The 19,867-nt window shown below is 36.1% G+C and overlaps 4 protein-coding genes across 4 annotated transcripts; 2 read left to right on the forward strand and 2 right to left on the reverse strand.

Annotated features, from left to right (window-relative positions):
* Positions 1-1,870: 1,870 nt before the first annotated feature.
* Positions 1,871-3,863, forward strand: LOC105960294 (LOB domain-containing protein 15). Its single transcript, XM_012984460.2, has 3 exons — positions 1,871-2,062; positions 2,162-2,447; positions 3,382-3,863. Exons 1-3 carry the CDS (start codon positions 2,049-2,051, stop codon positions 3,835-3,837), a joined length of 756 nt encoding a protein of 251 aa, XP_012839914.2. The 5' UTR covers positions 1,871-2,048; the 3' UTR covers positions 3,838-3,863.
* Positions 3,864-7,071: 3,208 nt separating this feature from the next.
* On the reverse strand, positions 7,072-9,479 carry LOI1 (Pentatricopeptide repeat (PPR) superfamily protein). Its single transcript, XM_012983665.2, has one exon. The coding sequence runs from the start codon at positions 9,249-9,251 to the stop codon at positions 7,203-7,205; it is 2,049 nt and encodes a 682-aa protein (XP_012839119.2). The 5' UTR covers positions 9,252-9,479; the 3' UTR covers positions 7,072-7,202.
* A 1,902-nt stretch (positions 9,480-11,381) lies between these two features.
* On the forward strand, positions 11,382-15,528 carry LOC105959548 (Pseudouridine synthase family protein). Its single transcript, XM_012983676.2, has 7 exons — positions 11,382-11,706; positions 11,783-11,818; positions 12,558-12,670; positions 12,791-12,939; positions 13,269-13,413; positions 13,509-13,931; positions 14,844-15,528. Exons 1-7 carry the CDS (start codon positions 11,481-11,483, stop codon positions 15,258-15,260), a joined length of 1,509 nt encoding a protein of 502 aa, XP_012839130.2. The 5' UTR covers positions 11,382-11,480; the 3' UTR covers positions 15,261-15,528.
* A 1,438-nt stretch (positions 15,529-16,966) lies between these two features.
* On the reverse strand, positions 16,967-18,792 carry LOC105960051 (Major facilitator superfamily protein). Its single transcript, XM_012984224.2, has 2 exons — positions 17,660-18,792; positions 16,967-17,468 (listed from the first exon to the last, which is right to left on the reverse strand). Exons 1-2 carry the CDS (start codon positions 18,790-18,792, stop codon positions 17,048-17,050), a joined length of 1,554 nt encoding a protein of 517 aa, XP_012839678.2. The 3' UTR covers positions 16,967-17,047.
* Positions 18,793-19,867: the final 1,075 nt, after the last annotated feature.

Consider the following 19,867-nt stretch of genomic DNA (forward strand, 5'->3'; position numbering starts at 1 on the left):
AATAATTATCATATTTTTCTTTTTTCTTTCTTTTTTATAATTAAGGAATTAGTGAAACCCCAAACACATCAGGATATATTAAGATTGATCAACCATCTTTTGTTTTATTAGTGATAGCCCCTAATATGATTTTTCAACTTGACATAAGCCCATTACATTGTCAAACTACATACTATACCATTCATATAACCCACATTGCATTATTTATGAAAATTGTAAGCTCTCATTCACTCCAATCTATTGCATCTTCACTTCTTTGTTTTATTTTTCTTTTTTCTCGCCAAAACTCTAGGTCGCTGGCAGGCGCTCCGCCGACTTCAAGAATTGGAAGTTTCCTAAGAGCACGAAGCGCCACCTATGAAGATCGGCACATATTTAAATGATTAGAAGTTGCTTACAAACATCTATATTCTTGCAGGCTCAAATACCTCAGCCACGTAGTAGTAATCTTCGATAATCTCAACTCTTGCATGCTCAAATACTCTTGAGTTGCACAATCTATATTTGATCAGCAATTAGTGGAGCCATCCCTTTGACTACCTCGAACACATGTTAATAACTATTAGCGTTCTCTACTAATTTATTGGGCTCAAAGACTCTTAGGATTGCGCAATTGACATATGAGCAGGACTTTTCACTAATTGCCAAATTTGCATTGTCTTTATTGTAATGAAAATCTTTTTTTGGCCTAAAGTTGAATTGCCAAAAATCAAACTAAAAGGTTTTTGAACCCTTGACTGAATGCATTCTGCTCACCCCAATACCACTCGGCCAATATAATGCCTATACATACAATATAAATTATCTCTCTCGTTGATCTACCATATATCCACTAGTAGAAAAGTTGCTTATTATTACGAAATTTTTCGCTACAGTAAAAAACCATAATAAAAGGTACTTTTTACTATGGAATAATTTTGAAGAAGTAGTAAATACTAGGATTTACTTTAGCAAAACAATTTGGTACGGCCATTTACCGTAGCAAAGCTTTTGCCACGCCTGTATATGTTACAGGGCAAATTCGTAGCAAAAACTTTTTTAGTATGAATTTGATACCTTTTAATACATTTAATGATCATAGTTAAAAACAATTTTTCTACTAGTGATCCCTTTCATTGATTTACCATAAGTGGAACAAAATAATTAGAGTGCTTCAATTAAAATATGTAATTGAATTAATTAATCCATTAGTACAGGTAGTTAATAAGATCGTACACATACCAAGACAAATCATTAATTAGACAAAAAATTTCTAACAATGTTTACTCATGCATCATGGTTTATTTAATAATTCCGCTCACGCAAATAGAGATATTTGTCTCATTAAAAACTTGTCCATTTGTATATATATATGTATGCTAGAAAACTTCGATAGATGTGATAATTCATAAACAAATGTTGTTCCAACGTGTGATGCAAAGTCATTGTGTGTGTGTGTGTTTGCTGTCCCAAAGTCAAATCTGCTAGATCTCACACACATGCATGCCCCATCTCAAACCTGTCATTCCTCTCTCTCTCTCTAGATCTCTCTCTCTCTCCAAATGTTCAACACTTTGGATGACTATTAGCATATATATATATATATATATATATATATATATATATATATATATATAAACCTTTATAAATTAGTATAGTTAAAACTAACAAAATTCTATTAATTTAGTAATATATTAAATTATCGAACAAATAATAATTTAGTATTTTTTTGCCAAGTCGGAACTAGAATAAATTATTATTTAAACGAGGTTATTATCTTATCGTTGATCTGTCAGCCGCCCTCAAATCAAATAGTAATCTTTTACATGACAAATAATATTTTGGCACTTTCTTGAAGAAACATAACATTGACCTACTTTTAATTTCCCTTATCTTATCTGAGATATATATCTCCTCTTCTAAGCAACTCTTTCCTTTTTGTCTTCTTTAAAGAGAGAGAGAGAGAGAGAGAGAGAGAGAGAGAGAGAGAGAGAGAGAGAGAGAGAGAGAGAGAGAGAACAATCAAGAGCCATATATATACATAAACATAAACTTTAGTATATACATATATGTCCAGAGAAAGGTATATATATATATATATACATAAAGAAAACAAGAAACCCTAATTTTGTTTGATATATATATATAAGTCTTGAGTTGTAATATATATATTTGTTGGTAGGGAAGGGTATGAAGAGATCGGGAAGAAGTTGAAGAAAGAGATCGATGTTGGTAATAATAATTCGATGGGAATAAGGAGAAATATGGTAATGGCCGGGGGCCCACACCCACCGGGCGGGGCGGGGACGACATTAAACACAATAACACCGTGTGCTGCGTGTAAGCTGTTGAGAAGAAGATGTGCAGAGGAATGCCCTTTCTCTCCTTACTTCTCACCACATGAGCCTCATAAATTTGCTGCTGTTCACAAAGTCTTTGGTGCTAGCAATGTTTCCAAGATGCTGCTGGTAATTCTTTTTTTTTCTTTTTTTTCTTACTTTAATTTAATTATTATTATTTGTCGAAAATCGAAAAATCGAAAAATATTGACTTTTACGAACTTCTAAATCGAAATCCCACAGTTTAAGGGTTCATTTTATCCTTGTTATGTATTGCATAAATAAACATCATGTTTAAGAGGATATATGTTATGGTGTTTAACTTTAATTAGATAAAAAAATAAAAATAAAAATAAATAAATAAGTAAACATTGAATTTGCTACTTCATAAACCCTCGTTAGAGAATTTTTATTTCGCATATCATCTGCCATTTCAAAATTTAAAATTTGTCCGTCGTTAGAAATCTATGTTTAAACGACACATTTAAATAAGTTTTATTCACCGAATAATTAAATTCGAATCGTGTTCTTCACTACTTTTTATTTCGATCTGTAACGACCATTTGAATTTTTAATTAAAAAACACATTGAATTTCCTAAATATAACTTCATAAACCCTCGTTAGAGACTTTCTATTCACTATATTATCTGTCATTTTAAACTTTTAAATTTATCCGTCGTTAGAAATCTATGTTTAATTTGTTTGCCGAAACCTTAAATGACATAAATTTCGAGTATTATTCACCGAAGTTCGGATTGTGTTCTTCACTATTTTTTATTTCAATAACGACATTTGATTGTAAATTAAAAAAATTAACAAAAAAACACTCAACTTCTTATTTTGTATGTACTATTACAGTAGAACCTCGATAAATTAATAACCTCGTTAATTAATAATTTCTTCTGGTCCCGACTCGGTAAAAACGTATTAAATTATTAGTTCAACAATTTAATATCTCGCTAAATTAATAGAATTTCGTTAGACCCAACTGTATTAATTTATAGAAGTTTAACTGTATTTAATTTTCTCCGTAACAATATATTTAAATTTCGTTTCGTATAGGAGGTGCCCGATCTCCAAAGAGCCGACGCAGCCAACAGTTTAGTTTACGAAGCCAACGTACGGCTCAGAGATCCCGTTTACGGCTGCATGGGCGCCATTTCGGCTCTTCAGCAACAAATTCAAACCCTACAATCTGAACTTAATGCAGTTAGGGCTGAAATACTCAGATACAAATATCGAGAAGCTGCGAATACTATCATCGCTTCCACTAACGCCGCCTTGGGCGCCGTCTCTGTGGCTGAGCTGCCGCAAGCGCCGCTCACCCCAACACCTTCTCCGCCCGGTCCAGCCTCGGCACCACCACCTCGGCAGCAACCGCCGCCCCCGCCGCCACTGCCGCCGCCTTCTATCATCATTTCTTCCACTTCTTCAACCCCTTCGTCTCTGTTCACTTCCCCTTCTAGAACGGCTAGCTACAACAGCATTTCCAATAATCACATATCGTATTTCGATTAAATGCATCAACTATATATACGTATATATATATAGTGCATTTGTTTTTTTTCTTGATTTTTTTTTTCTTTTTTTTTACTTATTAGTAAGAAATTTGGGGTGACTGAGAATTTGCATGTGTTAGGGTTTTCTCATAGTTTGTTCTATTTCTTGTATGTTGTGACACTTAGCTTAATTTTCTTGAAACGAAATTTATGTCTCGAGGTAAATATATACTAGCTATAGAGCTCGAATAATTCGATCGGTTGAACCTAATAAAATGTACGAGAAAATACTAGTTGTCGATCTCGTGATTAGAGATTTCTAGCAAGAGCTCATTTGCGAACGTTGATGCGATTGATAAGATTTATAAGGTTGGTCATAACTCGTAATTACATTGTTAATTTCTTATAAGAAAATATGTGATATATTATTTTCATGTGTTGAACATTGGTCTTTATTGCATGGATATATTCAGGTAGGGTGTAAATGAGTTGAGCTCGAGTGAAATTTTATAAATTTGAACTTCAAATCAATAGGCTTACATTTTAATTTTCGAGTTCGATCAAGCTCATCACAAAGGCCGGTTCATGAATTTTTTAAAACCTAAATAAAAAAATTAATTTTAAATCTTAGTTTTGAGTAATTACATAGTATTATTATTAATAGTATTATTGTGAAGTATTTATAATAATAACTTAAAAAAAAATAGTCAACTTAAAAATTTATGAATATTTAAAAGTTAATTCTGAAAAACTCGAAATTGACTAGGTTTTCCGCGGATAAATAATTTGTTAGGGTAATTGAAACATCCAAACACGCCCTTAAGGATGCACGTGCGGGGAAAACAAAGGTTTGACCGAGCAATAAAGTCAGTGGATCGGACACACACATATTAGTCAGTGCAATTTAAGGAGGTGTAATGTGAAGTTAAAAGGAGACAAAATGTAAGCTCATTGTGCTGCCCAATGCTCTACAACTCTTAACTTAAGACTCTATTTATTACTCTTCCTCTAGTTTTAAATTAATTACTATCGTTTTCAAAAAAAAAAAAAAATTGTTTCCTATTACTCCCTTTTTAGTACCAACTAAGCTTTGTTTTGAGTAAGGTTGGGACTCAGTTGGGTCGGTCGATTACAATCCTAAAAACGGCCCATTCGGTAAATTAACTATGCTCAAATTTGAAAACCGTTGCCAACCCAACATTTGTGGGTCGATTGATTGTTGACAACCGAATATTAGTTTCGAAATAGGTTGGTTGATGGTTTTACCCGCCACCTAGCTCACTTAAAAATAAATTCAAATTGGAAGTAAAAATGTGTTCATTTTGCGTAACGCCACTGTGCGATCATCATTTATCAGTTCAAAATAATTAATAGCAATTTAACAAGAAATATAATAAATAAATTCACTACCCCCATTTATCATTAATAAGATCTATGCCATTCTTATCCCATTATACTCCATCCGTCCCTTTTTATATGTCGTTTTGGGTGGTTATGCGTAGATTAAGATAGTCAATAAATATGCATAGATTATACCAAAAATAACATGGTAATACTAAAATACCCCTTTCATTAATATTTTTTAATTAACTAATTAAGAGTGATAAGGGATAAAATTGATAAAAATACAATTAATACTTTATTGGAACTCTAAAGTGACAAATAATTTGAGACACAAAAAACACCTCAAAAAGCCATGGACCCTAATAGTTCTAAGGAGTTGCCTAGGGGGGTGGACTCACTGGATGGTAGGGGTGTCGATGCCATCTTTATGGAAATACGGGAAAGAAAAAGACGACTGGTGTAAACTAATTGGAAAAAGTTAGGAAAGGGGATTCACCTGGATAAACGGTCACTGGAAGTCCACAATACGATCGTGTGCGTGCTGTCGAATGAACGGAGATGGGTCGGGAGTTGTATCAGGCAAAGAGTTGAATTTGCAGATGAAAATAGGGCGTACGGAAGAGGATGCAAAAAGGAATTGCCTGGGAGAACGGGGTCAGAAACAAGACGGAAAGCCTGTAGACAGGACAACTTGGGAGAAATGTGTCAGGAGTAATAACTTCGCCCAACGAAATTCATCTCGCTCGAGTACGAAGAAATAGCAAAGATCTCGCCCCAAGAAGGATGTGCGCGGGTTGACCTTGCCAAAGGGTATTAACCTCGTTGAAAGGAAATGAGGATACGGAGGACTTATGTGAAGGGACGTTTAGTAGGACATAATAGGTGAGTTGCGACGGCTTTCCACGTGGCGTTGTAGGATAGGTAGGCGGCGATAGCCCAGACTACTACTAGCCTCCCACGTGGCCATGGGATCCTTGGAGCTTATAAGGTGAGAGTATAAATAAAACTTCTTAGATTAATCTCCATGTTGCCATTTTTTGGATATTTATACACACTCTCATATAATTACATATTCCTTCTCAGCGATCATTACATTTGGACTAACTTAATCTTCGGAGTGCTAACGACGGGAAGAACACCCTCTAATACTCCCTTTTTGCAGTTAAGTAAATTTCGGGAACTAAGTCCAGTGGAGAAGGTATTGTTCTTGCCCATTAGTCCCCAAAAATCCATATTGATAAACCCACCCATATATATAGTCCATATCTTATCAGGCCTCATTAGTTTTCATGACTTAGCATTATCTTGCCATGTTTTTTTATTGGATTATTGAAGCTCCAATAATATAATTTGATTTTATTAAATTATTTAATTTTATCTTGACAACCAACCAACCCAGATATGAATGTGTTATTTATTTCTTGTTTCACGAATCAAACCTTTACTTGTGTGAATCCGTAAACAAAGAGTGTACATTTATTTGGTGAATCTCAATTCTCAAGGCCTATCTAGGGTGTCAAAAAATGAGTTGACTTTTATAGGTCAAAATAAGTTTATAAACTTTTCTAGTTTTTGTATTTAATTAATTCCACGAAGCACCAGTTTCCATAAAATAATTTATCAAAGTTGGCAACATATTAATTGCCGTCGTCCATTATTATAACTAATATATATTTGCGTTTATTAAATTAAAATTTCTTCAACCTTGTTTAATTGCTGGTATATGAACATGGATTCTGTCTCGGGTGAAACAACTCAACCTTATTTGAAATGGTCTCAGCCTCAAAGAAAATAAGATAATATGAAAGTGTTTGAAAATTTCAATCAAAATTGAAACCAATATACGAACCAAACATGAAATATAAAATCGAAAAATGAATGAAACCAAACCGAAATAAAACTGATACGATTTGTTTCTAGTCTTTCAAAAATCGATATATTCGGTTCATAACTTGGTCTCAAAGTATCTATTGCATTTAAAAAAATAAGCACGGTTTTGCTCGAAACGCAAAAAAAAGGCGTCCATATATACATATATATTCACCAATAATCACCACAAGAGCATTTATTGTCCACGAACCGATGAAAACGGTTATTATCCCTAACTATAATTTCCCGTCCAACGATACCCGATATGAACTTTATCGCACTATGGCAATCCACACACACTCTAAGATTCTTCGTTATCCTAATCGGCACTCCACGAGGGAGCGCAATAAGCCCAAACGCCAGCGCAATCTTCTCACTATGGGCCCACACTTCGTTTTCCTTCTCTTCATCTTCAATATCATATAAAGCCAATTTCGTGTCGGGCGTATATCCAGCAGCTTTCATATCTTTCCTCAATTTAACCAACATCGCCTGGATTTCGACATTTCTACTATGCGACACGTCTTTCGCCTGAAAAACATGCACCGAATTCTTAACCGATATCCAACTGCACCCGGCCCCTTTTTTAATCCCCACTTCCTTCATTTCCTTCCTCACGAGATTCGCCTCTTCCCATTGGCCGGAAGCAGCAAACATATTCGAAAGCAGGACGTGATTTCCCGAATCTTGTGGATCGAGTTCGAATAAATTCTCGGCCGCAATTTTCCCGAGCTCCGATTTTCCGTGCATCTTGCACGCGCCCAACAACGCTCCCCATATCGAAATCGTGGGGCAAATCCGCATTTGCTGTATGAACGAATGAGCACGCTCCACCTGTCCCGCTCGCCCTAACATGTCCACAACACACGCGTAATGCTCTGCTCCAGGATTAACTCCGTACTTGCTCTTCATCGAATCGAATATATCGAGACCCTCGTTCACCAAACCACCTCTACTGCATGCAGTTAACACGCACACGAAAGTTACATAGTTAGGGGGATAAGTCATCTCACGGAAAAGCTCGAGCGCCACATCGGCGCGCCCTTGGTGGGCGTATCCACCAATCAAAGCGTTCCAACAAATCAAGTTTCTATTAGGCAACATGAAGAAAGCTCTCTCGCAATCCTCGATACTCCCACACTTGCCGTACATGTCGACCAGAGCACTTCCGACGAAAATGTTCTCTTCGATACAAGCCTTTACAGCCAGACCATGAACAACTCTCCCCGATTCGAGTGCGGCTAAATCCGCACACGCACTTAACACGCTTGAAACCATGAAGTCTGTGGGCTCTACACCTGCCCTCCTTGCCTTAAAGAACAACCCACATGCCATTTCTCCCATATCGTTTTGTTCGTAAACCGCTAGCATCGAGCACCAAGAAACACTATTGCGCTCGCCCATATCGTCGAAAACTTTCTTCGAAAATTGAATCTTGTGACACTTGCCGTAAAAATCAATTAGCCCATTCAAGATAGAAACTTCAGATTCGTGGCCCTGTTTGATCAAATATCCGTGCAATTGTTGCCCCTGCGTCAAGAAATTGCCGTCAGAGCATGCGTTTAGGAAAGCGCAGAATGAAATGGAATTCGGAACGGCCTCTTCGTAGCGTAGAAGCTGCACGAACTTGCGAACGCCCTCGTGGGGCTTCCCGTTGAGGACTGCGTTCGAAATGCAGGCGTTCCAGGTGGCTACGTTTCTGTACGGCATTTCGTCGAACAGTTTATCCGCGTCGCTCAAAAATCCAGTCTTCGAGTACATGTCGAAAGCGCTGCAGGCGACGAACACGTCGTCGATCAACAGAAGCTTCGTAGCAAGCCCGTGAAACTGTCGGCCAAGAACGGGCGAGCGGAGTGAGGCCGACGCTTTAAACAGACAAGGGAACGTGAAATCGTTGGGCTGAATGCACTCTCGGCGCATGGTGGCGAAATAGGAGAGGGCGGAGGAGAAATGGCCGTTCTGGACGTTGCCGGAGATTAACGAAGTCCAGGTGACGACGGATCGGAAATGGGGTGGGGTGAGGGAGAGGAGGATTCGGGCAGGTTCGGGCCGGTCGAGCTTGGAGTACATGTTGATGAGGTGATTGGAGAGGAAGGCGTTTAGGGATAGGCCCAGGGTTTTGATGACCTGGGCGTGGGCGGCGCCGCCGTGGCGGGGTGACTGAGCAGAGACGGCGGCCTCCACGAATGAGGCCAGTGATTTCGGGCTGAGGAAAGACATCTTTATTCTGTTCTACGAATGTTGAGCTCATTTGATCACCGACATTGGGAATTGAAGTGTTCGATGGATAACTGTTTTTATGGAGGAGGATGAAATTCATGGTCTATGGTGAAAGGGGTCCGATATTCACGGAGGCGGCCGCCATGGATATTGGATATACAACTCGAGAGAGAGTTTTTGAATGATAGAAAAACGAGGGAAGACTGCAAGGAACCCACAATACCCAATAGGGGTGGTAAATGAGCTTAGCCGGCTCTCGATAAAAGCTCGAACTCGCGAGTATCTAATTTATTTATTTTTTATTTTAATAATAAAAATAATATTAAAATTAATATATATATATATATATATATATATATATATATATATATATATATATATATATATATATATATATATTATAGTCATATAAATAATTTATACTGATAAAATAAAGTAATATTAATATAAAAATTAGAAAAAAAAAAACTAAAAATTAACAAAGAGAGCTGAGCTCGAGCTCGACAAATCCGCTTGAGTTTGAGCTTGAGCCTAGAAAATGAAAGCTCGATGAGCTCGAGTTCACGGCCCTGGTCCCCAATTTTTTTATACTTTATTTAAATTTTCTAATTTAAATCTTTTTCGGAAAATAAAAATCGGAATTAGATATTGAAATTTCGGATTCCCAAGAAAAAAATTAATTCAAATTTTTTCGCAATTCTATATATTTAAAAATTAATTCAAAATTTTGAACTCGAGATGACTTGCATTAAAAAATGCTTTCTAGGTTTCTCTTGTGTATCCTAAAAAAAATGGGCTCTTTGAGAAAACTCCCTCACTACTTTTTTTAATGGAGGGAGGCTAAAAATATTTTAGTCCATTTAAGAAAATTCCACACCCAATTTCAGCCATTATGTTTTCCAGTTTTGCCCCCGCCCACCACATTACACTGGGTCACGCGCTCAGCGATTTTTTTTTTTTTTTTCCGTTTTTTTCCCCGTCTTTTCTGTATCAGTTTCCTTAATCGACTATGAAGCATAGTCGATTAGCCTTAATCGACTATGCTTCATAGTCGATTAAGGAAATTATTTAATTTTTTTTTTGTTTTTTTATATTTTTTTTTATATTAGGTATATTAATCGACTATGATGTGAAGCATATTCGATTAAGAATCTGCTACTAAAAATAACAAATCACAATTGCGAAAAAAATACAAAATCAACTATATATTACAAAAACAAAAAATATACAAATATTATAAATGATTTATACAATTGGAACAATAAACAAAAAGTTCAAAAAAAAAAAAACTTGGAGTCGATCAACCTTAATCGACTGCCAGAGCATAGTCGATTAGTTTAATCGACTATGAACATGTACATAGTCGATTAAGGTTTCAGCATGCGCGAAATTCTCTACCGGCGCCGTCATCCGCCCGATCCACCAAAAAACCCTAAATCTGTCTCCCAATCGTCACCACACTGCCGCCACAACACACCATCACCACCTTACTTTGACATTATGACGGTTTTTTATTACAAATAAATAAATAAAATCACAACTTGCACCACCAACCAAAGCAGAACCACCACCCATCAAAATCAGATTCCGGCGACAAATCGACAATCTTATCTCTATTCGCCTCCGATGTAGCATTCTTGACATTCGAATTCAGAATCGCTATCAAAATCATTTATAATGTTTGATGGGTGCTTCATCTTCTTTCTTTCTCCATCTCGGCGGCGGCGGCGACAATGACAGAGAAGTCACGGAGAAAACAGAGGAAAAAAAACAAAGAAGAAGAGAAAAGAGAGAAGAAGAGAAAAAAGAGAGAAGAAGAGAAAATTTGGAGCGTGAAAACGGCGGATGAAAAAATAAAAATAAGATTAGGGTATTGAAAGAGTATAATAGACAATTAAGGGTAATTTTGGAATTATAAAAATATCACACGGGTGGAATATTAGCTGATGGGGTTTTTTCTAATTATTTTGGGAGGAGGTGTTTTCTTAACTCATTTTCCTAGATGGGGGGTTCTTGATAATTATAAAAAAGAAAAAAAAAAAAAAAATAGTTCCATTTATTGAAGGGCGAATGAGGAGGATTGTGATCGGATGATAAAGCGTTGAGCCACCAATAAGCGTGTGTTTGCTTGTAAAACACGACTATAGCTGATCAATCGAACGACTCCTGCATCTCTGGGTACTGGAAAAACACACACACACACTAATTTAATTTCACAGTATCAAATTCATGGCGGTATCCTTTCTTCGTTCCCCACGGTGGGTACTTACACCCCACCGCCGCTTCAAATACCTCACCGACTTCAAACCTTTCAAACTATCTATCCTCGGCTTCTCCACCACCTCATCTTCCGCCGCCGCCGAAGTCATTCCTTCGGAGAATGCAGATAAATGGGAGCCTTTTCGGAAGAAGAAAGTCGTAATGCGCGTTGGCTACGTTGGTTCCGATTACAAAGGTATATTCTTCTCTGTTGTGTCTAATGTATTTTCTTTTCAAAACCTGATGGGTGTGTTGTTCTATTGTGAATGCAGGTTTGCAAATTCAGAGAGACCAGCCTGAATTCTCCAGTTAGATTTCTTATTTCTCTTTCTTCCCTTTTCAATTTCTTCAGTTAATTAAGGACTAGTTTCTCACTTTATAAACATGGATTATCAAGTGTGTGTGTGTGTGTGTGTGGTTGGGTGGGTGGGGGTTGTTTGCTTTCAGACAAAATTTTGGTGTTTACTGTTTGCTACATATGCTCTATGTAGCACGGAAACTTCAATTTTGTACGCGTTTGGGATACTTGCCGGATACCGTAGGGTCCATTTTGCAATATTTGAAAAGTTAGAAACATGTTTGAATAGCAATTATTTACATGATTTAATGATCAATTGCAAATTAATAGTTTATAGAAATACTTATTTTGAATATATTTGTATGTAAATATATAAAAAAGAATTTTATATATAAATAAAAACTTATGTATGCTTGTATAACATATTTATAAATATACCCTTATACTTTTATATTATTTACACGTTTCCCCCAAGTTTCCGTATCCCCGTGTTTGAGACATGCTGATTCCCCGTGTCCCAGTTTCCGTATCCGTGCTACGTAGCATTTGCTCCTTTTTTCTGCTGCCCTTACACTACTGTTATTCATTTGCTTTTGTTTCTTGATTATTGTTACCTTATGTTGAGGTTCTGTCGTTTATGTATTGTACGGAAAGTGATACATTAGAGCCAAATTTTGATGTTGATATATCGACACGTTTATGATGTGCTAAAGCATGTGATTTTTTTTTTTTTTTTTTTCTGTGTGTAGCGATTGAAGGTGAATTAGAAAATGCTATTTATAAAGCTGGTGGAATCAGAGATAGCAACTTTGGAGATTTGAATAAGATTGGGTGGGCGAGAAGTAGCCGGACGGATAAAGGGGTACGCTACGTAATTACTACTTTTTATTATTCTTCGAAGCGAGGTTTTTTCTTGCATATGTATGTATGTATCTGTATGCAACTTTTTTTCATCAGATTTCATATTTTTCCATGTACTCAGGTTCATTCACTAGCAACAATGATAACTTTAAAATTGGAGATTCCGGAATCTGCTTGGAACAATGATCCTAATGGATTTGCTCTTGCTACTTATGTTAATTCTTACCTTCCTCGAAACATCAGAGTTTTCAGCATCTTACCTTCTCAAAGGTACAGACTCGTCTCAAATGGTGTGTGACGACTAACCTGTATTACGAGTATATATATACATACATACAGATAAATTCGTGAAGTCGAGACTTAGCACGCGGTTATTAGGCCCCATCTGCGTATCGTTCAATATGTTATGGTTTTTTCTGTTTGTTTTCTTCTGTTCGCTGTTTATGTTCTCGTTTATACTTTAATTATAAACTCTGCTGGAAATGTTCGATGATAAGAATTAAGTAATGCTACTTATGTGTTGCATGTCTTCGTGCTTAGAGAGTTTCATATGGTTTATTCATTTTTCTTATTATTAACGTTTGCTTACTTATTTTTAGGAGTTTCGATGCTCGAAGGGAATGTAGCATCCGTAAATATTCATATCTTCTTCCCGCTGAAATTATAGGAGTAAAGGAAAACTCCACAGCCAGTGAAGTCGATCATCATTTATCAGATTTTAATGATATACTAAACACTTTTCAGGTATACGTTTAATCCTTTACGGGTTTTGTTTTTCTTCTTGTAGGGGTAAATTTCACTTTAATCAACTACTTTTGTGCCATCGCGTTGTGTTTCAGGGAGAACACCCGTTTCATAATTATACAGTTCGATCCAAGTACAGAAAACAGTTTCCGAAAAAAGGCTCTTCTGGAAATACTTTGAAAATGGCAAAGTCGTTAGATGTGCAGAGTGAATTTGTGTCAGAGGGAAGTGACGACGAAGAAGAAGATACTAATTCCGTCACTGAATCTTTAGCGACAGAAGCTGAGGAAAGTAAGTATGATTCTCTTTTGCCTAAAGACGAAGAAGACCAATCGAAGAAGCAAAATCTCGTGCCACCTGTACTTGCTCGGTGGTTGCACGAACCTGATGAAAATGACCGAATAAGCGCGTCGCATTTCAGAAAGATTTTTCAGTGTAGTTGCGGAAAGTTGGAGCAGTTGTCCGGTATGAATTTCGTCGAAATATCCATTTGCGGAGAGTCGTTCATGTTGCATCAGGTATGTTTTTTCTCTTTATTTTTCATTCAATGGCCATAGTTATCTTTGCTATGTTTCAATAAGGCCTCGTTTGGTTCATAAGATAAACCACGGTTGATTAAATAATTAGGTCTTATTTGATGTTTGGTCAGTGCAATACTCCCTCCGTCCCTTATTATATATCATATTGAGTTGTTGCACACATATTAAAAAATTCAATAAATATGCATTGATTATAGCGAAAGACATAGAAAAACACTAAAATACCCTTGTCATTAATTGTTTTTCAACTAACTAATTAAGAGTGATAAATGGCAAAACTGAAAAACTACCCATCGGCCATGTGTTATACCGAATTGCTAAAAAACTACTCGTGTTATAAATATTAACAAAAACATTCCCATAATGCATTTTTTTTAGCACACAACCCTCTAAATGGTGCGTTTTTAGGGGTTGGTTTGCTAATAAAATTGAATAATTTAAGGGATTTTGCTGATATTTATAACACGGGTATTTTTTTGACAATTAGAGTAAGCACAAGGGTGCTAAATGCAATAAACCCTAATTTTTCGAGCCAGACCGAGGCCCCGAAGTTATGAAAACATGAGCTCTTATATTGGCTTACTCGGGGTTTGTTGTGTATTGGACACCCCCTAGTTCAATTATACAGTTGAGTTCTAAGGCCTCGTTTGGTTGGGGGGATTAGTCATTATTAACTAAATAATTGGACTTTCTTTAATGTTTGGTATCCCAATAACTTGTCGGGTCGACCCGCAAATATGATGGTATCATCGCTTATTGGGTTGTCATTAGATTATTTAATCTTATCTTGACAACCAAACGAGGCTTGCAACATATTCAGTTAATATTTTAAATGCAACTTCTTTTAGTTCAATATACACGTGGTTAATTTGATTACTAAATATAAACCAGATACGCAAAATGGTAGGAACGGCTATAGCTGTAAAGCGCGATTTACTCCCGAGAGATATACTAAAGTTATCTCTGTCCAAATTCTCGCGGATAGTGGTACCTCTTGCTCCGTCAGAGGTACTCATTTTGAGGGGCAACAATTTTGTGATTAGAAACAGGCCCGGCAATATTAAAAGGCCGGAAATGTTGACTTTGGTTGAATCGAAAGAAATTCTCAAATTGGTCGATGATTTCTATTATTCGGTTATGTTGCCTCAGTTGTCGGTTTTTCTTGATCCTTCGAAGTCACCCTGGGTTGACTGGGTTGACTTACTTGACGCAAATACTTGTATACCCGAGTCACAATTAGAGGAAGTTAGAAGTGCTTGGAAGTTGTGGAGAGAGGAGTTTTACGGTCCGAGAAAGACGGAGGCGTAATTTTTATCGAAAAGGTATGTCGAAATAGTTATTTGAAATACATGGTTACGATAGTTTTTAACTATGTCTATTATATGAACGGAAATGTATTAGAAACGCGTTGTTCTTGTTTATTTTGAAAGCTATACGCCTTAACATTCGATTTTAGTCATTTTGAATCGTGATTTTCGTTAGATATGATATAAACCAACCCAGTTGGTATGTATTGGTTTGTCAAGAACTCTGAATATTATGGATTCAATGTAATTTTTAGTTTTACGATGTTTCACTCACAATGTAGGCCTTGGATGGTGTCTTTCCTCGACATGTTTTTCTTTTCCCGAAATAAATATGTGTTTGGACACTGTCGTAGCGCACGAATTTACGTTTGCGTTCAGCCGTTTTTTTTTTTTTTTTTTTTTTTTTTGGAAATGAGTTAAAGGTCCCTTACAACCACTTAATAGTTCAAATAAATGCATCGGTTTTGTAGTTTTGTACCAAAGTTCGTTAGTCTTTGTCATCAGCATTTTTTGATAAAATCACCCATAATCCTTCGAACGCATCCAATTCAAGATTTTGGACCCCATAATGTAATCCAAATTTCACCGATTGATCATTTTGACTGTTGACCGGCATTGACTAGTCAACATGCTACCTTGTCTTGTCTTGACGTACCGTCGGAAATTAATGTGATACTTTTCGGTTTGGTCTATTGGGAATGGTTTGTCACACCAATTATTGAATTGTATCTTTCATATCTTGTTTTTTAATTTCTTCATGGGCAAATTGTATTTACTATCTTAAAAAAAAAAAAAAAAAAAAAAAAAGACTCGTGGAAATGAATGAACACACACACACACACACACACACTATCGATATGGTGAAAGAGAACAGTTTTCAAGAAGATTTCTGTTACTCTTATCTTTGAAGCAACCCAGAGAATATGGCAATGAGTGAATCGTGTGTATGAAATGGACAACACAATCTAAGATATAATGTATGAAGAAGAAGTTAGGAACTGACCTAAATACGATTTTATATATTGTTATTGTTGGAGATATAAATATTAAATGATTTACATTTTTTAAAGATATATATTAAATAATTCTCATCACTAATTAACAATTGCAGTGTCATTTCAACTCGATGATAATTTTTTTTTTTTGTAGGGGACCTTGATATACTGGGTTTTTTTTTTATATATATTTTTTGTATTTAATATATAAATTTATAAATATTGTAATTTATTTATTTATTTATCATCTGTAATATCATGTACTTATTTCTTAGTTTCTCATTTTCTATTGAGAAATATACATTGTCTTGCTTTTATTTATCTGTTTAAAATATTTACAGATTTTTATTCTCGATTATTCATATATATTTAAATAATTTTTAGATTATAACACATATTTTTAGAATGAAGTTCTAGATTTTAATTGCACATCAAATTATTGGGAAAAGAGGTTGTAGAATAACCTTTAAATTTTAATTTATACATTAATATACTCGGGACTAACAAATATCTATTAATTTAGTGAAATATAAATTATCGAACTAATAATTTAGAAGATTTTTACCAAGCTTGGACAAAAAAAAAAAAAAAAACTTATTTAAACGAGGTTATTAATTTTACGAGGTTATTAGTTTATCGAGGTTCTACTGTTTTTATTATTTTTCAATTAGCCTGCCACTGTAATCACACAAATAATATAATATTCCTGTCCAAATGTATAATCACAAATTAAGCACATCATAAAAAAAAGTTCAAAAAAAAAATCCTCTCTATGTACTATATACTAATTATACTAATTATGTGCAATTTTCTTAGTCCTTGCATGAAGAATCAAAGCTAACAAAGTTCCCAAAAGACACAAAAAACCCCATATGATGAAAGTGGTTTGGTAGCATCTCTCTCCCATGCAATTCTCTTCCCCGAGATATCTCTCTCTTTTGTATAGAAACGCTGCAAATCCCCCAAACAAAAAGGATCCAATCGGAATATTCGAGACCAAGATATTGTGATTTACGCCGAAATTCTCCGCCCCGAATAATTCGGTGGTTGCAGAGACGGATAACGAAGTAATTGCACCTGTGCATATCCCTATAATTGCCGTGCTGCTGTATAGCGAGTAGTCTTGTTTGCTAATCGCAACTAGGAAGAATGCTCCGCACATCGGAACAATCATCGCTCCCATTGCCATCGCCCTCGATAACACGAACTTCGTTCTGAAAAAAAATAACAATTTTACGATATATTATAAGTGTTAAATATCCGTGTTTTTTTGCGTGTCGATAAATAGTATATGTTTAGTTTTTATGTGTGGATAAATATTATGTACTGTTTCTGTGTTTCATCCGGTATAGCATCTAACAGATCCATAATGCAATTAACTTGCGAGAGAGAGAGAGAGACTCACTTTGAGAAAAAGTAGTCTAAGAGAGAGGGAAGTATGCGACCGAAGAAACCGAACGCGGAACACAAAGAAACCAACGAAGAAGTACCCGAACAACCCCTCGACTCGGCAATCTGCCCCAAGTTATTCATATAAACCAAACCGAGTGTCCCACCAAATAAATAAACAAAGAAGTACAACCAAAACTCGACTTTCCTCAACATCGCCTTCGCCCCGATTTCCACAATTCCGACAATAGTTTCCATTTTTCCAATTTCCAAATCATCGATTTCCAAATTATTATTCTTGTTATTATTATTATTATTATTATCGCCGCAGTTGTAAACTCGTATCGAACACTTGCGCTGCACCTTCTCTCTAATTTTCTCCACCAAAGGAGCCACCAAAGGCAAGAACAACAACACCACCATCCCGGCGAGAACAACCTTCGACGGCAACAAAAGCCTCGTCACCATCGAACCCAAACTACTAACGATAGCAAAAATACCCGTAACCACCGTAATCACGAACAAAGTCAAGAACCCTCCGGAGAGCTCCTTCGATTTCCCGATAGCAACGTCTCTCGCAAGCGGCGCGGCCACTACGCAAACCGCCAGCGGCAAGACCGAGTTAAACAAAAGAAACAACTTCGCCCTCTCGGAAGGCGAATTACTCGGAGCGACGAAAACATCAACTACGTCCGTATAAACCTTGGCGCTCAACCCCACGTAGCTGGTGGATAATCCGACGGCTATCTGACGATCCAACGGGAAATTCCGTATCGCTATGATGTAACAAACGGTGTTGATCCAGCAAACGCTGTTCCCCGCTAGAACGGTGAGTGCGAAAACTTGCCAGTACGAGAGAGAAGTGACGATTTGGTTCGTGAGGAAGAGGTATTGCACGCCGTAGCCGACTAAGCCGAGGAAGGAGCCGATTAAGAGGACTAGCCAGAGGGGGAGGTGGGCTCCGGCTAAGCCGGAAATCCAGCCGAGGAGCTTGCCTGCGTCGGAGGCAAAAGCTAAGTTGTTGAGCTGGAGCTGCGATAGAGAGAGGATTCTCTTGAGCTCCGACGAGTACGCCGCGAAGTTTGAGTTCGTCCCGTTTATCGATTGGAGCCATATTGTTGCTACTAGGCTCAGCCATTGTTGAGCCATTGATTGAGCTCAGAGAATTTATACAATTATAATAATAATACAGCAGAATTTAATCTGCATGTGTGATGAATTGAAGTTGGATTTTAATATATATAACAATATATACCTTGTTAAATTAATGCAAGAAATTCCATGTGTGTGCATGGTAATATTTGATTTATTAATTCCTTACTTATAAGGGGTTTTATTTTTATTTCCTATTTAACTTAGCAGATTAAAAAAGTAAATAAAATTTGTTACTGAATATAGATCGCAATTACCAATATATAATAATACAATAATTTGCAAGAATTGTAATGTTTATATGGCAACTAATTACTATCCTTGTTTTAGCCGATCGGGTTAATATCAGACCATTGGGCTCTGCCCTAAGGGATCCGACCCGGTTAGGTACATGGAAGTAGACATGACCACCAGTTCGATTATAACTGAAATCGGAAGTTCGGAACTGAATCGGAGTCAATGGTTCTTTAACCAAACCGGAACCGGAATAATCAATTCGATTCCAGTTCCCCATTTTTGAAACAGCTAACCGTCGGTTAGAACCGATCTAACCCTTTTTTTTTTTTTAAATTAAATATTAATTATGACTACAACTAATTATTTCCTTTCCTTTTTTTAAGCCTTTTCAATTTCTTATTTTTTCCTTTTTTAATTTTTATAACTACAACTAAATCCTTCAACTTTTTTAGAATTAAAAAAAATATTTTTAAGTATTTAAAAAAAAACTTTAAGTATTTAATTTTTTTTTAAGTTTTTGAAGTATTCTTTGCACTGTTTTTTATTAAAAAAAATTAACTATTTTTTTATGTTAAATATAATAATAAAAAAAATTAAAATCAATAAATAAAATGTTATTAAGAATCGGCCGGTTCTACCCGTTAGAACTAGGAACCGTTTGAAACCGAACCGTAAAGAACATAAATATTAGGTTCGGTTCTGGTTCCAGTTCCTCCAAAATCGGAATGGGAACCGGAACCGAACCAATCCGTGTTCATGTGACTCTTGAAATACAAGAAAAAAGAAAGAAAAAAAAAATTAGAAACTCCATCAAAATGAGTTATCAAATGTCAAA

The sequence above is a fragment of the Erythranthe guttata genome, chromosome 14, assembly GCF_056151865.1.
Source record: "Erythranthe guttata isolate IM_541 chromosome 14, IM_541, whole genome shotgun sequence".
Lineage (NCBI taxonomy): Eukaryota > Viridiplantae > Streptophyta > Magnoliopsida > Lamiales > Phrymaceae > Erythranthe > Erythranthe guttata.